This window comes from Emys orbicularis, chromosome 1 (genome assembly GCF_028017835.1).
Source record: "Emys orbicularis isolate rEmyOrb1 chromosome 1, rEmyOrb1.hap1, whole genome shotgun sequence".
NCBI classification, from domain to species: Eukaryota; Metazoa; Chordata; order Testudines; family Emydidae; genus Emys; species Emys orbicularis.
This window is the reverse complement of record NC_088683.1, coordinates 108,010,445-108,034,589: the sequence shown is the minus strand read 5'-3', so window position 1 is coordinate 108,034,589 and position 24,145 is coordinate 108,010,445. Positions and strand designations below refer to the sequence as shown.

General features: G+C 43.5%; 1 protein-coding gene across 2 annotated transcripts in view; it reads right to left on the bottom strand.

The window, feature by feature from the left end:
• The window catches only part of AKR1D1 (aldo-keto reductase family 1 member D1), a 45,931-nt gene extending 23,456 nt beyond the window's left edge, over positions 1–22,475 (bottom strand). For both annotated transcript variants that reach the window (XM_065401241.1, XM_065401249.1), the window contains exons 1-2: positions 22,383–22,475; positions 2,432–2,599 (exon numbers count right to left, since the gene is read on the bottom strand). In XM_065401241.1, the coding sequence (XP_065257313.1) occupies positions 2,432–2,599; positions 22,383–22,475 (261 nt within the window). The remainder of the gene's footprint in view (positions 1–2,431; positions 2,600–22,382) is intronic.
• Positions 22,476–24,145: the final 1,670 nt, after the last annotated feature.

The window sequence follows — 24,145 nt, the reverse complement described above, 5'->3', positions numbered from 1 at the left end:
CTATGAGTCAACATTCAGCCTATCAGAAACCTGCCAAGCAGCTGTGACATTCTAGAACACCACATTCCCTGGAAATCTTACTTTTTAGCTTAAGAAAAGAAAAATCTCTGGGGTGAAAGAGACGACCATGAAAGCCTTAGTACATAAGCCAAAGATTGTTGGCAATTGATGGAAAGCCTCTGAAATCTTTGGATGCTTTGTCTGTGATCAACATGTTAACAGCGGGAGCCAAGCACAAATCCTGATTTCAGCTGGCAGATAGTGTATGACTTTACAAAGTCATTATTCCAGTACAACTGAGCCTAGTCTTGTTAACCATGGCTGATGGGCTGGTGTGACATTTGTATCATCAAATCATTTAAAGACTTACCTGAACTCCTTCAGTTGAGAAATTGCATAATAAAGCCAGGTTCTCCTGTGAAATTTCTAGTACTTGCTGGTTTGGGGGTCAGGTCAGAAAGAAGCATAGCTTTTTCTCATGTTGTAGTAATAAATGGCCTAGTGAGCTTACCACTGCGTCTCTAATAATGCAAAGAATTAGGGTTGGTCAGCCATTATATGCTAGAGATTTGCCGTTAACTCAGTTTGTGCTTTAGGAAAAAAAGAGGATCAAAGTTCAGGAAGGGGAGGGAGGGAAAAATCACAGATGAAATATACATTTAACCCCAAAGGTTCAGGTTAAATCTTTATCTTGTTAAGTAGTGACCAGACAAAAGAATAGAAAGATAGCTGCAGTAGAGGAATTCCCATATATTGCATGTTATTGCAGCCAAGGTTGGAACCAGAATGTCTTTCTCTCAACAAAAGCTACAGTCTAATAGGATCAGGATCACAACCTCATTTCTGGGAACCACATGTTCCACCCTCCCTAAAGAAAAACTCTGTCCAACTAAACGTTGACTCAAGGATAAATATAAGACGTTTTGCCAATGGTTTGACGAAGTGCATTTAATAGAAAGGCTGTCTAGGGGTTAGATCAGGTGACTGGGTGTTAGAAGACTTTGCTTCTAGATTTGGGTAGGAAATTTTAAAAATGGCATTTCTTGCTGGAAAAACAAATTTGTTGAAACCAAAAGCTTCCTGCAAGAAAGGGTCAATTTTGCTGAATTCCCATTTTAAAAAATTGAGACATTTCAAAATTGTCAGGTCCTGTTTTCAAACAACTTCTCGTTTCAAAAATGTCAAATCACTTGAAAAATTTAGAGTGCTCAATACAAACTGCTTTGATTGACCTGATCCAGAGTTTAGATTTTTGATTAGTGAAAAACTTGTGACTGACTTTGCCCCAGTTTGGGGAAGAGTTTGAAATCCCCCCCCCCCCCCGTAACAGGAAAACGGTTTCCCACCCATCTGTGACAGAAAGCAGCTAGCATGGTATAGCTGAAGCACTGGATTGGAAATCTGTTCACAGCTTTGCCATTGACTTGCTCTCTAACCTTTGAGAACTCACTTAAGCCTTAAAACCATCTGAAGCTGTGGCTTAGACTCCTAGTTTGCGGAGTACTTCGCTCCTAGAACAGAAGGTGCTATGGAAGTAAACAGCTACAATTGTTCAGTACAAAACACTGAATGCATACTTTTTAGATGTCTGAAATATTTATTAAACCAGTGTTTTGTGGTGCACATTTAAGATCCACTGTACAGAGAAAGGAAGATGCCAGGAGCACTGTGTTAAGTGTGGTGGGGGATTTTATAACATGAACAGCTGCCTGTAAGAAACTGACCTGAGCCTGCTAGCTTATTTCACGCATAACTGAACTGGTACCACTTTTGTACCAATGACCTAAAGTTAAAGTTGAATCCCTTTATCAATACTTTGAACTAAAGTTCTCCATTTCACTTGTTTGGATGATTTAAAAAAAGTGTCAGATTTAAGATTTTAAAACTTTGACTAGTTCATGACTCATTCTCAGGAGCCTTTCCCCTCTTGAAATTAAGCACAAGACTACATCACCACAAGACAGTTTTCTGCATTGATCACTGAATTTCACATATAAATCCCACAATGAAAGCTGGCTTTTATGTGAAGTGTTTCTCGGAAATCCAGCTGTATGAGACGACTGTCAAAGTTAAGCCTAAAATTATAGGTAGCGTTTTTCTTTTTGGAAGCCTCCATGTAGTTGCCAGATTTTCCTCTCCCACTCCCTCCCTTCCCTGTAAATTCATTAAGTCTCTTTAAAACAATTAATTCAAGCCGTGGTGTTTGAAAAGGCCTGCAATGGAAAATGTGCATGTGCAATGCAAAGAAAGAGTCACTGTACAAGTTCCAAGAGGCGAACGATGGGCAAAACCTCAGGAGGTTGGGTTTGAAAAAGTACTGAAATATTTGGATGATTTAACTTGAAATTAAGGAAATGTACTGCATGTTCAGCCCACCAGAACACCCACAAAAATAAATCACAAGAGTAAGTAGTCTGATGTAACTTCTCACTTTGCCACAATAGAAGATTTCGTCTCGTTTTACTTTTCCTTCTGCAATCTTCTCCCAGATGGCCTGTCCCACTTCATGCTCGTTGTAGTACACAAAGGCCCCATCAAAATGGCGGTAACCAGCATCAATGGCAATCTTCACTGATTCGGCACAGGTACCTTTGGGAGTCTAATGGAGACAAGAGAAAGGGCAACATGGTAACGACTTTGTTTGTGCTCCTCTGAGCAGCAGTGGGACGGTGCTAAATCTGAATGAGTGGGAAGCACCAGTCAACATTTCACCTCCTAGTCTACAACTCCCACAACTCTGTTCACATACTAGACTCCTGGGAAAGAGCAAGGATGGAACTGCTGTGCTCCTAATAGAAATTAATTTCGATTTATGGAGACTTTAAGTTCCCCTTTTCACCACTGAATGGAATAGAATGCTAAGTTCTCCATGTGTACCTCTCTGCCACCCTAACTTTTCAAGAGTTGAAAAGCGACAGACAGAATTTAGTTTTTCCTTTTGCTACTACTTTTCCAAATTTGGACACGTTTTGAAGAGTTAGAGCAGAAAATAGAAGAGGGGTAGAAAGTGGAAAAGCCCTTGGACATGGTTTATTTTAATGCACTCCGTGGCAAAAAAAAAAAAAAAAAAAGGGGGGGGGGGGAGAAAATGAAAAGTGGTTTTTGTTTTTTTTCCCAAAAAGCAAAACTAAACATTTTAGATTAAGATGAAGTTGTGAAGTTCATTGTGAAGTTTCCTGTCAAATCAAAGCTCTCCCATAAGAAGTCATTTGACAAGACCCCATGGGAAAGTTTTTGGTTGAAACACTGCTCTATTGAAACAGATCAGAAATTGCCTGCACAGCAATGCTCACCTGTGACACAAATTGCCTGCACACCGGTGACAACTTATTGAGGCAGGGGGAAGAGGAATTCAGACATTACCTTGATCCTCCTCACTTTCACCAGCTCAACACCATTGGAGCTGCTACATTTTACACGGGGGGGGGGGGGGAAGGAAGGGAGGGAGGGAGAGTAGAATTGGGCCCTGTTGGATTAGCATATCGCAGGTAGGCAGTGGTTTCACAGTCTGCCTAAGAACATGTATATTACTTTCAATTTTTTTTTTTTTTTTTTTTTTTTTTTTTTTTTTTAAAAAGAAAAAGGTCCTGACTGCTGCAGTCTAGAAATTAAAACGGAGGGAGAGACTGTATGGGACTGATATCTCCAAATGAAGAACGTGCTAAACCTTTGCTGTACTTTGGGACTCATGTTGCCTGTCAGCAGCCATGCTGACTTACCCTTTAAAAATAAATAAATTAAAAAAAACCAAAACCAGTAAATTTGGGTTTGTTTCAGAGCAACTCGGCTCTTTGCCATGTACCAGCTTGGAGTTCAAGATGCACATCAGCCAAGCGAAACGAAAAGTTCACTTAGGGGGAGAGTACAGTGTGGAAAGCAGAAGTACAACCACAGTCACCACATCTAAGATGGTCACTGCAAGTAGCCTGATGCTATGGCTCACTCTTGCCAGTGTCTTTGCTTATTGGAGGGTGGCTCAAAGAACTCACAGCAGGTATGGAAACCATATTTCAAGTTCCCAAATAGAGGACACTGCCAGGGAACCCTACTCATAGGTCCTTGTGGTGACATAGTTTAACTTCACCTTTTGGAAGGTACTGATGCTATGTCTGTACATTATTATATTTATATCCTTATCCAGAGCTCTCAACATGCCAGGGCTCACATGTATATCTAGGAAGGTACAAGAAAAAGGTAACTTCGTGATTCAGCAGGAGTATTAAAACTTCAAGTTTTTTTTAAAATGCGGAAGTGAGACTTAAATGTACCCTTGTTGGTTAAAAGTCTGAGGGAAACTTGAGAGGCCAAATTTATTTGTTTGGCCAGCCACCCACCCCACCTTGGGGAAAACGGAGTGCAATTTCATTCACTTAATAGGTACACCGACAAGGAGATAAACACTTGTTCAAATTCTTTCCTTCTTTCTAGAGGGACTTTCAGGCCCTGCCAAGGCCCTTTCCAAGTTGGCAGCATGGGCCATGCCAGAGTGTAATGAAGATCCTATCAGCTAAGACATCAAAGCTGAAGAGACCAAGTCACTGTCCTGCCACATTTTTACCTGTTTATGATAGTTAAAAAGTTTTAGGTGTATCAAGCATGGAGCAATGGCAAACTCAAACACATACTGTACTTTGTGTGGTACCTAAACCTGCAGGGACAGGATTTAAGGAAACCATAAGGTGAAGACTGTATATCTGTAGTTGTCGTCCTTTGAAGGCATCTTATCTACTTAAGAGTTAAAGTTTCCATTTGTAGCTCAAGCGTCTCAGTCCTATCAAAATTGGTATGGTTTCTGGGAAGTATTTTTTAAGTTTCCATCTCTCTTTTAGAGTTTGATTTATCAGGCTCCCCAACACTGTTAGACAAATATTGCTAAGATAACAGGCATCTTTGCACTCTTTGGCCTGATGGTGGCCTTCAGTTCTATCAAGTACACACCAGGTTGGCGCCAGTGCCTGGGACAAGTTTCAGCACTTTGATGCATCCAGGGGCCTTGACACCTCAGGGGCCAACTTCAGAATGCCGCTCCTGGTGCCCTAGTGAATTGGAGTGATGATTAAGTTTCAGGAAATTCAATGTATTCCTGTGTCAAACCATTAGTACTTCTTCAGATTGAATCCATCCTGGCACTGTAGGTTTCAGGAAGCACTGGGAACAGTTATGGAATTTTTGGATGGACTCAGTGATGCATCTTTGCTTGGATGACCATCTCCATTTTGATCGCCAGCCCTGGAGACCCAGTCTCCAGGGGACAGGTGAGGCCAGGAAACCGTGCCAATAGCTAAAGGAAGAGCAGAATTAGATGCTGAAAAAGGGAGAAGGGAAGTGAGTAAGTTTCCCCGAGTCAAGCAAATAGCAGTCTGCTTTGGTAAGTTCAGTTCACAGCCTTAGAAAAACTGAAGCTTCCAGATATTGTGGAATACTTATTGTTTTTGAGCTTTAATGATAGATCTGTCTATCTTGATACAAATGTACTGACGTTTTCTTTCAAGGATTGATCTCAGTCTTCAGAGGACTTCCAAGTTGAGATCAGGAGGGCTTTTACGGATTCAGTCTGGGGTAAGATCAACTGCACGAGGCTTATTTTAAAAATCTAGAAACACAGGATGCCTCACACCAGACCAAACCAATGTTCCAGCCAGCATGGTGTCCTAGCTAGAACAGCTGCCAGTGCTAGATGCTTCAGTTGAAGATGCAAGAAGTCCTAACATGGAGAGTTTCCTAGAGTGACAAGGTGGATGAGGTAATTTTTTATTGGACCAATTTCTGTTGGTGAGCGAGACAGTCATTTGAGCACCACACAGAGCTCTTCTTCAGGCTTGGGAAAGGTACTCCCAGTGTCACAGCTAAATGCAAAGTGGAACAGATAGCACATATTCTAAGGGGCCATTCAAGGCCTGTTAACACTCCTGTAGCCATAGGACAAAAAGGGGAGGGGTAGTGGGTTACAGATTGTTATAATTGATAAATCCAGTGTCCTTATTAAAACCATGATTAGTGGCCAGCAAAGTTATGAATTTAAGCTCCCAGGCTCATCTTTTGAAAATGTTGTGCAGGTTTCCTTTGAGGATGAGGACTGAGAGGACAGATGTAGCATAATTGCTTTATGAAAAGTATTCACCCACAGGTGATATGGTGTTTTTGTCTTTTATCATTTTCCTGTGAGAGTTCGAGAGCGTAGTGATTGTCTCTCTTGTTTCAGCCACATACTTGTTGTTGAGGCATTTATGCATTGGATGAGGTAAACCACATGTTGTGATAGACACGTGTGGGACCGCTAGATCTTGAAATGTGTATTGTGAGGGTCTAAGACAGGAGCTGGGCTGGAACAAGTTGGGAGCAGGAGCTATACAGCAATGGGTAAATGCTTTGAACCGTCACTGAACTGCTGCTGTTGCTGAGCTTAAGAGCTGGTCCATTGACTTCCCACTAACCAGGCAGCATACTACAGGCCAGCTGTGCTTGTTAGGTTGCCCATAGACTGGCTCTGCTGCCAACCCTGCTTCCAGACAGGTTGTCTTAGCCCCAGAGAAGTGAATTAGTAACCCCACTATGTTTTTTATTCTAGTACAACTGTGGAGGAGTATAGTATAGTTTATCCATGTGACTAATCCTTTTTTGGATCCTGCAATATTAAGCTTTATGGCTTTGGTACATTGTGGCCATGAGTTCCACAGGACACTTGTGTTAAGTAGTATTTATAATTTGTAATTATGTTGCCTTTCAGTTTTGTTTGGTGATGCCTCCCCCCATTTGAGAGCTTATGCTGACTTTTTATAAGCATAACTGATAACATTTGCTCTATACTGGAGCTGGGCAAAGTATCACAAGGAAAGTTACCCTCAGAAAGTGTGGTTTTGCCAAATTTCAGATTTTCCCCACACAGGAAAGTGTCATGTGAAGGGTTTTGGTTTTTTTTTGGACTGGAAGAACTGAAGAAAAATCCGGTTTATGCGTTAAACAAAACAACCTGTCCACACCAGCGCTTAAGTCGGCATAAGTGATGTTACTTGGGGTGTGGGTGGTCGCTAATTCACACTCCTGAGCGACATACTTTATGTTGATTTAGGCTATTGCTACTCTACATCTTAACTGTTCTTCTAGGGACATTACTTCCATGAGAGGAGATATTGAAAAGATTAGGAATGCTTTCTTTAGAGACGAGACATGGTAGATGTGTCTAAAACAAGACATGGTATTGAGTGGAGCTGTGTTTTGTTTCACGCATAAACTGGATTTTTCTTCAGTTCTTCCAGTCAAAAAAAAAAAAAAAACCCTTCACATGACACTTTCCTGTGTGGGGAAAATCTGAAATTTGGCAAAACCACACTTTCTGAGGTTTTTCAACCTAGAAGAACAGTTAAGACGTAGTGTAGCAGTAGCCTAAATCAACATAAATTATGTCGCTCAGGAGTGTGAATTAGCGACCCCCCCTCCCCCCGAGCAACATCGCTTATGCCGACTTAAGCGTTGGTGTGGACAGCGCTATGTTGGCAGGAGAGCTTCTCCCACTGACCTAGCTATTGCCTCTCACGGGGGGCTGGAGTAATTAAGCCAACAGGAGAGCTCTCTCCTGTCAGTTTAGAGCAGCTGCACAGAGCTTACAGTGGTGTAGCTGCGCCGCTGTAAGATTGCTAGTATAGTCATAGCCTTAGTCTCTGAACTACCATAGTTGTGGAGATACAGCAATCAGAATCCATAGTGGACAGTGGCAGATGAAAGCTGTATAATCTCACTCTTTGCCTCCTGAAACAGAGGTTGGCTTTTTTTGACCCCTACTATACAAAGAGTAGGCAACTCAATGAAAGCATCTCCTTCCCTACCAGAAGCTAATTAGAACTCATTATGAGTAGTTCAGGTTATGCCTATCAGTGAAGGTAACAGATGAATTGCCAAGTAATCATGCTACCCATTAACCTAGTTTAGTTTTGGCCCTTCTATCCTCCATGCATCCCATTTTCCACATCAGTAGTAGGCCCGTATTTAATGTAGTACAAGTCTTTATGAGATGGCAAAAGGCTAATAACTCGCCACATCCACTCCGGGTTTAGCCAATTGATCAATACTCCACCTCTTACCCCCTGATTATTGAGTTCATTGAGGGATTTTTCTCACCTAATTACCTGTTCACCCAAGCACTTACAGCTGTACAATATTTGCTGCTTTCTATTCCTCCAACAGGACAGATTTTAACGAGTTTGCACATTACTAGCACCTCAGCCACTTCATTCTGGAGTTCCTTCAGAACTCTTGGGTGTGTATCCTCCAGTCCCAGTGACTTGTCTAAAACAGCTCTTCCCTGGCCCAGAGAATGTTCAGTCTTAAAAGTTTGCTTAATACTAGGCTTGAAGAACTCGACAGAAGGATATATTTGTTGCACATATGAAATTCACTAGCATTTTTCTAGCTTAAGTATTTACTGAGCTGCATTTGAGAAGCTGTTTTAATAATATTTAGTGCATAAAAGGCAAACAGCACTGGTACTCATCCAATGTATTCAAATAGCCCTTCTTACTACAGTTCTCACTTGTTACCACTTTTGCTTCCTGCTTTTATTCCGCTTTCTTTCCTGTAAGACAGTCTCTTTTCCCTGTCATGTTAGCATCCCTTCCTTCTCTCTATTGTGTTCTCTCTCACTGAAGTCCTCACACAGAGTACTTCTAATGTATCCCATCTCTCTCCCCTTCTCAGCGCTAGCTTGGACATTTTAGCCACTCAGTATCCAGAGGGCTAATCTTACTAACCAGAGACAAACTGAAGATGGAGATCTGAGGGAGGGTACCACTCAGGGGCAGTGCTCAGGGAAAGTTCTGGATTCTTAGCAGAGCCCTGTCCCTTGACACCAAATGTCTCCATCTTTCATAACAGCCTCCAGTTATTGATTGTCTACAATCTGTGGTGCCACTGCAGCCCCCTATGGCTGCAGGAATGGGGAGAATTCTCACCCTGTTCCCTTTCCTCCCACTGAAGAGCTTCCTAGCTGGTGATGGGGAGGTAATTCTGCAATCTACCTCTTCAGCTTTCCAGCTGATGGAGGGCAGTGGGGAAGGTTCTATTACTCTAACTACTAAGCTAGTGAAATTTTTTTTGCTGACTGTGCCCGATTGCTTTTTTGCAGGAGCACGTGCACAGGGGGAAAAGTTAGGCTATTACAGGCAGTGCTTTTGTGCTATGCCTTTACAGGGTTATATTACTTTGTGCTTACTAGGTTAATAAATATGGACTAATGGCAGAAAACCAATAAGAATTAGTACATCCTGCCATGTCTCTCACTTCAATAAAGTTATGTAGGTGTGTCAGTCTTGCTGTCTGTTCCCAGACTGGCAGAGACTGGGAGCTGCAGAGGCAACACTTGAAGGGAAGGAGCAGTGTGCAATGGTCTTGAGCAATCCATCTGGCCAATGGTATCCAGCCCACCTCAAAACTAGAGGAAAGATTGCCATGAGGAGAGGACTGGGGTGCTGGGAAGAATAGGGCCACCCTCCAGAAGCACTGGATTTTAACTACAGCATGCTGAAGAGGCAAGCTGTGGATTAAATATACCAGTTCCAATCATAATTTAAGATTTCAAGTTGCTGTTTAGGAAAATAGGGACACTGAGTGTCGGGATGTACCTTGCAAAAGCCCAGAAGTTGCAAACAGATTTTCATATTTAAAGTTTCTGGAAGCCTCGTTATCTAACAGAGCCTACTTCCCTTTGCCTATTTTCTGAATAAAGTAGCAAGAGAACAAGTGTCCAAAGTTGGAAACTTACTGTAGAAAAACACCTGGTTTAAGTAATTAATATGTTACAGGAAAAGCCAGATCTACTTTGTGGACTAAGGATGCAAACAGCACAAGGGAACATTCTTAGAATTGCTTACTCTTGCAGACAAGAAACTGGACTGTGCCTCTTTCTTGGAAAATACCAATCACCAGAACGTAACCAGCTTCTATACAGAAAAGTCTGGCAGCTATACCCAGGAAACATTAGCAACTATCAACGAGGAAGCAAAATCCAGATAAATTATCCCTACAAAAAGCTGACAGAGCTCAGAAATGATGGCTGAAGAGCACTGCTGACAGCCCATGTACCGTACACTATGCAGTCTGATGGGGAAGCCATCTGGGGAATTGCCACACACTGGACCAGAGTACTATTCCATCTAGTCTGGTATCCTGCTTCTGGCAGAGGTTAGTACTAGATGCTTCTGAAGAAAGTAGGGGAAAATCCATAATGCATCTTACCTCTTGTGCCATGATATGACTAGGAGAAAACAGGGTGGATTTCTTCTCTACCGCAACAGGCCATCAATTTATACTCTGAAGCGCGAGGTTTGATTTTTCCTTGCAATAGCAACTTAGCATGCATAATTAGATTTAGCATTTCTAAAATTCCTGTTAGGTTGTTGTTCTAGGATTTAGCCAAAGCTGTGCTAAGGACTATTGTAGCTGGCATAGTCTGCCCCAGTTATTTTACCAGAGCAAATAAAAGATTGCAGAATCTGCAATTTGTAGTCTCTGCAACTTTCCATAGAACACAAATGCTTTGAAGCATTGTGAATATATCCTCTATGAGCCAATGGGCTGCTGTCCTGTTAACCCAGCCTTGCAGAAAAGCAAAGCTGTTTGATAAACATGCCTTAGGCCCTGCCTATGCAGCTACCAAGCCACTTCTGAGCTCTTACTCTTCTTAGGCACATTTAAAGGTTGTTAGTGTTAGCAGAGAAATCCATTGGCTTTGATTCAGTAAGTTTCCTCAAACTGTACTCAGAAGTTTTGGTTTGCAGCCTTTGAGACTCAAGCAAATATTAAGGGGTTTCAAGTACATGCAAGGATAGTCCTGTGGTCAAAGAACTGACTGGAACTCAGGAGATGTTAGTTCAATTCCAAGCTCCTCTGTGTAAAAGTCGTGTAACCCTTCTAGGGCTCAGTTCTCCTCCTATCCCCAATCTCTGTAAAGTGGGGATGATGTGAAGACATTCATTAATTCTCGTGAAGCAGTCACATTTCTTGGTGATATGAGCCATGAAAACCTCTGTCAAAACCTGCAGATTATGTATGAAGCCAAGTTTTGGGGAAGCCCTTTACCTTTGAAGCCTCCTAGAAAAGGTGCTAGCAGGTGGCCTGCAAATTACCTATTGTCTTAATTTTTGATGTTGCTACCTATCAGGAATGGTCTTCATGGACACCATTCCACCTTTTTGGGGATCAGACGTGAAACAGAACTGTTCAACAGCCAGTGGTTGAAAGCACTCCAGGGCATAAAGTGCCTCATGCTTCTGGTTCGATGGCTTGCTTAAATTCTCTGTGTGTCACATCCCATGGATCATTCCGTTGGCAGCTGAAATAGGGTAGGACAGTTTCCTGGACAGCATGAGGACAAGGCAGCCTGACCACCCCAGAAGCGGTCTATTAATTGGAAGAGAGACAAGGCACGTGAGGTAATCTCTTTTATTGGACTAATTTAAGCTGGTCTCTCTCACCAACAGAAGTTGAGCCAATAAAAAGATATTACCTCATCCACCTTGTGTCTCTACTATCCTGGGACCATCACAGCTACACTATGCTACATACTAATTGGAAGGGCAGCCACCCTGTCAGAAGACTCCAAGAACGCCTTTAAAAATGAAATCTTTCTATATGGCCCTCCCCAGTGTCTTCTGATGATCTCAGGAAAAGCAGGGGCACCAGCATCCCTGGTGACAGGGGATAAGGGAAGTGGCTTGCAAGTCAGTTCACTCTTCAGCCCCTAATCAAGTTATAGGTAAGATTTCTGGGACTGTTATGAGGGTACAGGTGGAGTTTGCAGTTGTATCAGAGCCTCAACACCAAGCTAGCTGAGAGGTTGAACCAGCAAAAACTTGGTTCAGTGAAGCCTGAAAAACAGCCAAGTTTCTTGTAGTATCGTCTGGAGTTTTAGTAGGCCTGGCCTCATGAACAAGTGAAAGACTGAGGCCAAAATTAAGCATGGTCCCCTATGAGCAGAGCTGCTACCTGTTTTTGCAGGAGGCTTATGCCATTCTAAAGAGAAACTAAGTCATGGGACACATTATGGTGGTCACTTGAAGTGTGGTTCTAGCCTCAAGAAACTAGAGACAGACCCCTCCCTAACTTCCAGATCCACAAGTAATCAAGGGACCAGTTAGAGCCCTAGAACGGTTTTTAGGCCTCCAGTTGAACTAGGTCAACCTCACTTCTGCAGTGTTGCCAATGCGCAGGTTCATGACATTCAGTTCATGACAGCTCCTGTAGTCATGTGATTGCAGGAATCTGAGTTTTTGTTTAGCAAGAGTTTCTAGGCTGCCTGGCTGGGAGAAGAGCATGACACTGTGAGCCCTACAGGCTCAAAATCTAGAAGGCAACTAAAAAGAACCCAACATATGTATTGCCAAGGGTTTGCAAATCATGAGTCTTAAAGCCTCAGCACCAGTATTAATGATTCTGCAGGACAAGTTCTGCCCTTGGGTTGCACTTGTGCAACTTGGGGCAGAATCAAGCCATGCCACTTAGCGAATGGCTTTTGGATGATCCAGGACCCACAGTAGCACAGGTAGGATTAGAAACAGTTAACACTCACGCTAGTCATTACAGTAAACGGCTGTGACAGCCGTGTGAACAGCTCTCCTATTTATTTGGTCACTCCTCAAGTGGTTCTGGCTGAAGAGTGGGAAATCCCTTCTGATTTCTGAAGTTTTACTATTTTTTCAAAATTTCTGCTGCTCTTGGTTAATATACCCTTGAATTGATACTGTGTAATCAAGTTGACTGAAGTGGTCAGCCATTCACCCAGCTACACCTAACATACAGAAGTTGCTATGTGTCAGTGCCAGTGGGAATTAACCAACAATCAGATTCAGAAAGGGGTGCAGTCTCAAGGCCTAAAACTCGCTGTCTCCCCAGCATTGTCTTGTGCTCTGGGAGTTTCACGCTGGACTACTCTTGCATATGAGCAGGTCTGCATGTGTCAAAGTGTTCTGAAGCCAAGTGAACAGTGCCAGCTTGACTATTATGGACAGCTTCTCAGCTGGTGTAGCTTGGCATAACTCCATTGGCACCAGTTGACGATCAAGCAATTAATATTTTCACTAAATTGAGTTTTACACTTTGCAACATAGGACTATGCCATTGTGTACTAGAGTGTTCTGAAGAGGTGTCCTAGCACAGCTAAGGTATTAAAAGAGTGCTGGAGTTTAGGGACCATTTCCTCAAAGCCTACACTGTTTAGAACAGACTTTGAGACTTGAAATATAATTAGGCCTGTAGAGAATCCATGCTATTCATATCCCTTTCCTGGCGCCAGGCTAAAAAACAAGTTCAGATTTTGAGTGATACAACAATGGGCATCATTTTATGGGAATATAGATTTCCAGGGTAGGGGTGGGTGTGGTAATTCCTAGAAGTACTTCATATCCTGACTCCAATCTTTCAATGGCCTTCAGTTACACAAGTGTAAACCAGAATGGCCTTTTACCAACAGAAGCTGAGCCAATGAAAGCTATTACATCACTCACCTAGTCTCTCGAATATCCTGGAGCTGACACTGCTACAACACCGCATACAAGGATGCTCCTGTTTAATTGGAGATTCTGTATGGTGGCCATATCACTAAGTGCAATCTTTAATTGGTTGCAGTTCATTAAACACTAAGTGCATGCATGGCCACTGAAGCAGTTGAAGCTAAAGAAGAATTAATCAAATTAAGACTGTATGGTTTCTATAAAGAACTGTAAAATTCATGTAAATAAGGTCCTCAATGTGGAGATTTTAGTAAATTCAACTTCCCATATAGGGAAACATGACTCTCTCTGCTAACATAAAAATCCATTCATCTTAGAGTGTGGTATGATTTTTGCCAGAACCAAAAAACTGTTGGGAGATACCAGGCTATATTGGGGGGGGGGGGGGGGCGCGGGAGGGTTTGTGTGTGAAGAGTCTGCATATTCTCCAAATTGATACATATCAGTTTGTCAAACTCTGCTTTTAGTGGCAAGGAGGAAAAATTCTGTCCCTTGACATTTATTGTGAATTCTTTTGCGAACAGGGGCTGCTAACAGGGAGTTTCGCAAGAACATAAGAAAGGCCATACCGGGTCAGACCAAAGGTCCATCTAGCCCAGTATCCGGTCTACCGACAGTGGCCAATGCCAGGTGCCCTAGAGGGAGTGGACCTAGCAGGCAATGATCAAGTGATCTCTCTCCTGCCATCTATCTCCACCCTCTGACAGACAGAGGCTAGGGACACCATTCCTTACCCGTCCTGGCTAATAGCCATTAATGAACTTAACCACCATGAATTTATCCAGTTCTCTTTTAAACTCTGTTATAGTCCTAGCCTTCACAACCTCCTCAGGTAAGGAGTTCCACAAGTTGACTGTGCGCTGCGTGAAGAAGAACATCCTTTTATTTGTTTTAAACCTGCTGCCTATTAATTTCATTTGATGACCCCTAGTTCTTGTATTATGGGAACAAGTAAATAACTTTTCCTTATCCACTTTTTCCACATCACTCATGATTTTATATACCTCTATCATATCCCCCCTTAGTCTCCTCTTTTCCAAGCTGAAGAGTCCTAGCCTCTTTAATTTCTCCTCATATGGGACCCGTTCCAAACCCTTAATCATTTTAGTTGCCCTTTTCTGAACCTTTTCTAGGGCCAGTATATCTTTTTTGAGATGAGGAGACCACATCTGTACGCAGTAGTCGAGATGAGGGCGTACCATCGATTTATATAAGGGCAATAATATATTCTCAGTCTTATTCTCTATCCCCTTTTTAATGATTCCTAACATCCTGTTTGCTTTTTTGACCTCCTCTGCACACTGCGTGGTCATTTTCAGAGAACTATCCACGATGACTCCAAGATCTTTTTCCTGATTTGTTGTAGCTAAATTAGCCCCCATCATATTGTATGTATAGTTGGGGTTATTTTTTTCCATGTGCATTACTTTACATTTATCCACATTAAATTTCATTTGCCACTTAGTTTTGTGAGATCTTTTTGAAGTTCTTCACAGTCTGCTTTGGTCTTAACTATCTTTAGCAGTTTAGTATCATCTGCAAACTTTGCCACCTCACTGTTTACCCCTTTCTCCAGATCATTTATGAATAAGTTGAATAGGATCAGTCCGAGGACTGACCCTTGGGGAACACCACTAGTTACCCCTCTCCATTCTGAGAATTTACCATTAATTCCTACCCTTTGTTCCCTGTCTTTTAACCAGTTCTCAATCCATGAAAAGACCTTCCCTTTTATCCCATGGCAGCTTAATTTACATAAGAGCCTTTGGTGAGGGACCTTGTCAAAGGCTTTCTGGAAATCTAAGTACACTATGTCCACTGGATCCCCTTGTCCACATGTTTGTTGACCCATTCAAAGAATTCTAATAGATTAGTAAGACACGATTTCCCTTTACAGAAACCATGTTGACTATTGCTCAACAGTTTGTTTTTCTATGTGTTGGACAATTTTATTCTTAACTATTGTTTCGACTAATTTGCCTGGTACAGACATTAGACTTACCGGTCTGTAATTGCCGGGATCACCTCTAGAGCCCTTTTTAAATATTGGCTTTACATTAGCTAACTTCCAGTCATTGGGTACAGAAGCCGATTTAAAGGACAGGTTACAAACCTTAGTTAACAGTTCCGCAACTTCACATTCGAGTTCTTTCAGAACTCTTGGGTGAATGCCATCTGGTCCCGGTGACTTGTTAATGTTAAGTTTATCAATTAATTCCAAAACCTCCTCTCGTGACACTTCAATCCGTGACGGTTCCTCAGATTTGTCACCTACAAAAGCCAGCTCAGGTTTGGGAATCTCCCTAACATCCTCAGCCGTGAAGACTGAAGCAAAGAATCCATTTAGTTTCTCCGCAATGACTTTATCGTCTTTAAGTGCTCCTTTTGTATCTCGATCATCAAGGGGCCCCACTGGTTGTTTAGCAGGCTTCCTGCTTTTGATGTACTTAAAAACATTTTGTTATTACCTTTTGAGTTTTTGGCTAGCCATTCTTCAAACTCCTCTTTGGCTTTTCTTATTACATTCTTGCACTTAATTTGGCAGTGTTTATGCTCCTTTCTATTTGCCTCACTAGGATTTGACTTCCACTTTTTAAAGGAAGTCTTTTTATCTCTCACTGCTTCTTTTACATGGTTGTTAAGCCACGGCTCTTTTTTAGTTTTTTTACTGTGTTTCTTAATTTGGGGTATACATTGAAATTGGGCCTCTATTATGGTGTCTTTAAAAAGCGCCCATGCAGCTTGCAGGGACTTCACTTTAGTCACTGTACTTTTTTAACTTCTGTTTAACTAACCCCCTCATTTTTGCATAGTTCCCCCTTTTGAAATTAAATGCCACAGTGTTGGGCTGTTGAGATGTTCTTCTCACCACAGGGATGTTGAATGCTATTGTATTATGGTCACTATTTCCAAGCGGTCCTGCTATAGTTACCTCTTGGACCAGCTCCTGCGCTCCACTCAGGACTAAATCTAGAGTTGCCTCTCCCCTTGTGGGTTCCCGTACCAGCTGCTCCATGAAGCAGTACTAAATCAATACTAAATATATCCCATCTTTATCCACTCTTGGCAACTAGATCTCACCAAAAATTCTATGACTTGGAGGAATAAGCAACAGACTCCCAAGCCCCAGGTTACTGTTTATAGAGCAAGTCCCAAGAGCAAAAAGGAGAAGGGGATGCAGGTTGGAGACTATTTTGCTTACACTGCATGTCATGTTCATTCACCATGATTTGTCATCAACTCTTTAAATATTGAGCCATGTAGCTTTTTAGCCTGATTGCTAGGGAATACCTAATCTGGCCCCAGTCCAGATTTCATTTGAGCTGGGCTATCTCGGTTTCTCTTTACTTCCTACATATGCAATCAAGCAAGAACTTTGAGATTTTTAGTGGATCCAGGAACCACCTCCTTCCTATTGCTTGTGTAGGGGGGCGGATGTAGCATTTGCCCCCCCACATTTTGAAGATAAGCTGCCAGCCTGATCTGGCAGAGGAGCCATCTGCCATCCTCAAAGTCAAGCTCTGAAACAAATAAAAAAGTCCCACATGTGGTGCCTTAATTGCCCAGTGAAATTCTTGCCTCTTCACCAAAGCACTCCTCAAAGAGCCCAGGAAGAAAAAGAATCCTGCAACCTAAGGTAGCAACACCTGCTTAGAAGATGAGCCAATGGCTTTTTTAGCCATCTCCAGTCACTATGACGGACTGCACCAGGTGCTTTAGAGGTGCCAGTAGGAAGATGGGACTGAGGCAACTTCCAAACCCAGCAAATATCCCCACCTCTTCCCTCAAATTTGATCCTAATTTATAGTGGAAAGATTAGATGACCTCTATTGGCTGAATATTTATGCTAAATACACACAACGAGCACAATTACGACGGGAGTTAATTCATGTAGCAATTACTCACTCTGCTCTCAAATCCATTCAAGTGTGACCTTTGAGGTTGGAGGTATTCTTTCATAGAGGTATTTCATTTTGCGGAACGAAAAGGTAGATTCCAGTTAGGACCAGAAGAGGATGTACTGGAAGTCTTGTGAGTGCTGCACTTTGGCTGCTTCCAGAAGCATCTGGAAGTGGGATAGCTCATCTGAGGTTTTCATTATGCTGGATGTGAGGTATTGTGGCAAAAAGACAGTTGACCTATTTTGAAGGGAAAAGGACTGAAGTTGACTAGTGACTCCTGCAGAGTTTCCCTTCTCCTCCCTACAAAAGGGCCTCTTGACTTCAAAAGCCCAACCTTCATTGTTTCCAAGGAGACCTCAAGTTCTTTAGGAATCTCCAGTACACTAGCCTTTTTAATAGGCCCAACAGCTACCTTGTTCTTTACCTCAGGTCAGTAATTATCAAGGTTGAGTCAGAGATAAATTAAGACTAACATGGCCAAAGTCACCTGTAAACACTGGCCCTTGCACTCAGTCACATCTCTAAAGTGACTAGAAGGACCAATTAAAATAGTAAAGCATTAACAAGAAAACCTTTTGATCCTATTCTTAAGCTATGTCTACACTGGCAATTGAATGACAAAAGGTTTGTCTTTCACGGGTGTTAAAAAAACAAAAAACAAAACCCCCTGAAAGATAAAGTTTTGATGACAACAAGCGCTAGCGTGAACAGCACTCTCCAGCCGACAATGCAAACGCCGCTCATTGGGGTGGACATTTTTTGTCAGCAGGAGAGCCGACAAACAGTGGATACACTGTGCGACTTTTAATGGCATGGCTGTAGCGACACAGACATGTTGCTAAAAGCTGTGTAGTGTAGACATAGCCTTTAGTTACTCCATCTCTGCAAGAGGCAGTAGCTATGTCAGTGGGAGAAGCTCTCCTGCCAACAGAGTGATGTCTACACTGGCGCCTAGGTTGGTGTAACTGCAGTGGTTTTCAAAAAAAAAAAAAAATTCTGGCAACCCAGTTGAAGAAAATTGTTGATGCCCGTGACCCAACGGAGCTGGGGATGAGGGGGTTTGGGGTGTGGGAGAGGCTCAGGGCTGGGAAAGAGGGTTGGGGTGCAGGGATGAGGGTTGTGGGGTGGGAATGAGGGGTTCAGGGCATGGGAGGGGGCTCTGAGCTGGGGTAGGGATGCAGGAGGGGGTCGGGATTCTGGGCTGGGGGTGCAAGTTCTGGTCTGGGGCTGGGGATGAGGGATTTGGGGTGAAGGAGGGGGCTCCAGGTTTTGGGGGGGCTCAGGGCTGGGGCAGCAGATTGGGGTGCAGGCTTACCTTGGGTGGCTCCCAGTCAGCAGTGCAGTGGGGGTGCAGAGGCAGGCTTCCTGCCTGTCCTGGCACCGCAGACTGCTCTGCGCCCCAGAAACAACCAGCAGCAGGGCCAGCTCCTAGGCAGAGGCACGCAAGCGGCTCTGCACAGCTCTCACCCGCAGACACTGTCCCCCGCAGATCCCATTGGCCGGTTCCCGGTTCCCGGCCAATGGGAGTGTGGAGCCAGTGCTTGGGGCAGGGGCAGCATGCAGAGCCCCGTGCCGCCGCGCCCCCCCCCCCCCCCCCCACACACACACCTAGGAGCTGGACCTGCTGCTTCCAGGGCACAGCGCAGTGTCAGAAAAGGTAAGGACTAGCCTGCCTTAGCCGGGCAGCACTGCCGATGGGACTTTTAATGGCCTGGTCAGTGGTACTGACCAGAGCCACCGTGACCCAGTGCCTTACATTCTGTGACCCAGTACTGGGTCGCAACCCGCAGTTTGAAAAATCACTGAACTACAGCACTCAGAGTTGTGGATTATTTACACCCCTGCGTGATGTTGTTAAATTGAAGTAATTCTGTAGTGTAGACGAAGGCATAGGGGACTATACTCCAGTGAAAAGGAATTATTTCACCACAAGTGTGGCTGCTGATATTGAATCAATACTGAATTCTCAGACCGTGGGTTATGGAGGATAAAGCACAAAGCCATTGCCGGAGGGATAAAATAATTATTTTTGTACTCTTGATCTGTATCCAGTTGATGAGAAAATCCCCCTTTACTTAGAAAAGGCTTTCAATAAGACTATCAGATTACTTAACTGTCCAGTTCTGTTCCCGGTAAAATGTGTGTAGTACGTGTTGTAGTTGTAGCCATGTCGGTCCCAGGAGATTAGAGACAAGGTGGGTGAGGTAATAGTTTTTATTGGACCAACTTCTGTTGAGAGACAGCTTTTGAGCTACACAGAGCTCTTCCACAGGTCCTGAAGGCAGGATGGCTAGAACTTTCAGGCAAAATCAACTTGTCTGTAGTGCAGTGTAAGTTAGTCAGGATATCACCTGCCAACTGACAAATGCCAGACTCTCCCTGCAACTCTCCCAGCAAGTGAGCTGCCCATCTCCAAACTGCTGAACCTTTAACCACTACCCACTCGGGTGTCCTGCCCTCTACCCTATCCCTTGACATAGTTACTCCAGCCCCTGTGAGGAGTGGTAGTGGGAGAGAGCTCTCCCATCAGCTTAGAGCCCCTGCACTAGCAGCACTGCAGCTGCATAGGTGCTGCGGTAAGCTCTGTAATGTAGCCACAGCCCCAGTCACCAATGCAAAACACTCCTGCAATTCTCACTAGCGCGTTCATTAACATCCACCCAGGAGCAGCAGAAGCTCCCTACAAGTGTGTGTGTGTGTGTGGGGGGGGGAAACCAATGCCCAAACCGTGGCCTCTGCCCCCACAGTGCCCCTTACCCTGCTTGTTCCTCTCTGCCCCCTCCCCCATTGCTCACCCTTATGGCCAGTAATAGGATGGGAAAAAAAGGGTTGGGGCCATGGCCCCCCAATCCCCCATTTCCACCACCCCTTTCCCCACTGCCTAGTTTCTCCACCTCTCCCTTGAGAAGTGACCTGACCCTTCTCAAATGCCTAGCCCTCTCAGGAGTCCAACCTCTCCCTGCCACAAACACCTGACTCCCATCCAGTTTACAGAGGATGAGGCACCTGGAAGATGTCCTAAGGCTGATGTCCTAGCCCTAAACTTTAGGTGCCCAGAGCAACTGGTGCTAAGCAGAGTGTGAAATGGCTGAAGTAAGGTGTTATATTTGCCAGATTGTTGCATAAACTGGGATACTGGGGGGAGTCATTTTGCTTTGCTACAACATGTTTCACTTGCCAAAAATAATCCAGCCTTAACTTTCTATTAGCCACCCATCAATTACCTTCTGAATATTCATCTGATGGGATTGTAAAGCTGCTGGAGGACTTTAGGCATCACTCCCCCCATTTCTAGGGCTAGTATCTGGGTGTGAGAACCTCTCTCACTGCTGTGTCCCTTCTTCTGCAACAGTGTCTTAACTCAGACAATCTGAAGCCTTCAGTGATGATCACTCTTGTACTGCCTGCAACAATGCTATGTTCATTCAAAAGGGATTTTCTCTTTGATCATACTTACCTTGGTGTATTCATTTGTTGGTATATGCTAAAGTACAAAGATCATTGTTGGCCAAGTAATCACCTTCATAGCAGGTGATTGACTCACACTTAGTTGTTCATTTTAACTCCAATACTGTACTACGGGGCACAGGGTTCTGCCCACAATTTTTATCTCGCTTCACACAGGACAATGACACAGAGAGCATATAAAAAACTCTGTAATTTGAGAGGGAGGCAGCCAATTTGTTCATATTGCACTGCCCGGTGTGGAAACAGAAGAGATATCACGTATGCTTCCATGGCAGTGATGCAGCAAAGGTTCTATGGGCTATATACCCAGGACATCACATCAAGGAGCACAGAATATTTTGGAACCTTTTAAGCTTTTGGGAGCCACAGGAATCAGTATGTAGGAATCAGTCTTTGTCAAAGGAATATTCCTTTGAAAGTGTCCAAGCCAGCTGTAAGATGGGCTACAAGAAAACTGAGTTTTTCTTTTTGCTCAGCACAGCAGGTCTGCTGAGCAGGTCTGCTGACCAGGTCGCAGCCTCAGAAATTGCTTGCACTTGAAGGCTACTGAGTTTAGGGAAGGCAGATGGTCTCCCAGTCACTGTGCAGCAAGCATACTTTGCTCTCCAGCATCTGTTCCTCAACAAATTCAGCTGGAATCAGAGTTTCTGGGAACTCAGGACTAAGCTAAAGCCAGTCTGCAGCTGCCAAGATGACTAGCAATAATTTAAAACTTTCCTGATTAGCAGCCTGTGCAACCTTAATGAAGTCCGAGTTGTATGTGGCAGAATTTGCCAACAAAACATATATAGGAGGACGGAACACTGGTCTCCAAGTACACGCCTATCTCAAAGTGTCTGTGTACTGTATATCTTATAACAATACAGGACTGAACGACAGTAAGACAAATGCCAGCCTGCCCTATCAAGTTTCAATTAAATATGCCTGTATGATGGTGTGTAGCTAGCTATCAACCCAGATAACAAGGGAATCTTTGTAAAGTACTGAGGATGTAAAATGCTGTATCAATGCTAGGGATTATTCAGTATTCCTAAAGAGAATAGATTACTTGGGGTAGGAGTTATCCACTGCTTTAGTTGCATTTCAATCACTGGTTGCCTGCTGTAAACTACTGAGTTGTGAATATTTGGAAGTTAGCAACAAAGAGTCCAAACTTTGCTATAATATTTTTAGTCCTTCCTGCTTTCAGGATGTGAAAGCACCATTGTTAACTGGAGGTTTTAAAGTCTGCACAGTAAATTGAATGAGAGGACCACAGAAGATGTTTGTAGATTGGCCACACTTTGCCTGAACTGCTAACAACCTTAAATTTAAAGAACCCTCCAGGATGCCAGCAGAAAGGCATTGTAAGGCACGTGCGTAAGTCAGCAGTGCCTCTGAAAGGAAAGTGCCTCTGAAAGGAAAGTATCAACTTAACAGTCCTCTGGATCTTTGTGCTCAGAACAAAGTCTCGCAGCCTGCTCCGAGCCATAAGTGTGTTTATAAAAAGGAAAGGTAGAGGATAGACACTTACTTTTCTGGGGTCAGCATAGGTGCCAAGTCCAATCACGGGGATGCTGTTCCCATCGCTCAGAGGTATGCGGTGGTTTGCAGCCGTTAGATTCATGATGCAGATGATAAAACACTTGACTGCAACTTTCTAACAGACTGAATGAAAGCAGCAAGAAGAGCCCGCTTTGTGTGTGTCGCGTGCTCCAGGCTATGGCACTAGAGGGCGAGAGAGAGAGAATGAAAACTTCTGTTTCTCAATCTGCTCTGTGCCAGCAACACGCGTGCGATCGGCTAAGAAGAGCCTGGGGTAGCGTTTCCAACGTCATCATTGGACATGACTGACAGGCCAACCCAGGGTTACCCTTCTATTCTCCTGAAAGCAAATTTGCAGGAGAGTGAAATATTAACTACCGGCTCTCGTTAGGCGTGGGGGAGCAAGTCAGCGCATTAGAGATTTGAGAGATGGTCCCAGTTAATCATCTTCATCAGAAGCACGCGGCTTTTCTTTTGCAGGTGGCTTTAAGTATCTGCTAAAAGCCAGGGTGTGCTAGGCGTTAAGGATTAGAGAGAGGAGATTGAAAGGGGGTGGTGGTATTTTTTTGGGGGGGAGGGGGTCTGGGTGGCTATGCTTCCACTGCAAAACAAGATTTGTCTGTTTGCTAACTCCTCAAATCATTTCAGGGCTCGTCACAGGAGGAAATAAGGGTTTTTGGAACACGACATTGGTCCTGTCACACCAGGAGAAACCCATCAACCCTAATCTCAATCTTCACCACCCCAGCGGTTTATGTGTGCCAAACCATTTAGAGCAGTAGCTGCTATCCTGGATTCGCCTTCAGTCTCTTCTGCTCTCCCTGGCTGTTTCTATTACCGCTCTAAGCAGGTGGGTTCAGATTATGCTAGTCCTTTCACTTTCAGTACTATGGCCCATTATTTTGTTAATGGAAGACTTGTTTAAAACCCCTTGTTTACATCAGTCCATTCTTTTGCTTTCAGGAGAGGAAATCCAGGACCCATCCCCCGTTGTCCTTGTTTGCCTCTAGATCAGACTTGGCTAATTTACCCCCGAGCCCAAAGTCATAGGTCGTCTTGGGGGGGCGGAAGGGCGCTTTTCTGTCTTTACATTATTCTTCCAGTAATGAAAGGACAACTCCAACCCATGTGAAAGACTCACAAGAGCAACATTCAGTTTAGCATTTCAATCAATAGCACCAGCTGTTCATTGCTTTATATATTAGTAGTAGAGATTATCCCTTTGATTATTAATACCCCAGTTACTAGCATGAAGCCTCGCTTATTTCCATCACTTCTGTCTGTGCTAAACTTGTATTTGTCAACAGGCACACTGAATTTCCTTCTGAATCTTATTTGCTATTAATGCTGTTCAGAAACTCGACATTTAGGGTTTACTTCTTCAGCTGCTGCATGGGTGCACTCTTGAAGTCAATTGGAATTACATGTGCATCAAAACACTCAGGAGATCCCTTGGTCAATTTAGTTTCCATTTCAAATGCATTCAGCCTGTGCCTTTTTCTGTACCTAATCTTCACACAACCTTTTTGTCCTCCCCCATTCAGGCATTAAAAAAAAACAACCCATCTTTCTCCTGGTTACTCTCATTTAAGCACCTTTTCACAGTTCTGTCCATGCATCAAGCAAAAAAATGTTACAGACTCATTCAGTTGCAATCCACCAATCTATACATTAAAAACAAAAGGAGCGGGTGCTGGGGCCAGGATGGAAATAAGGTTCAGTCTCTCTTCTCAGCACAGAAGAGTGTTACAC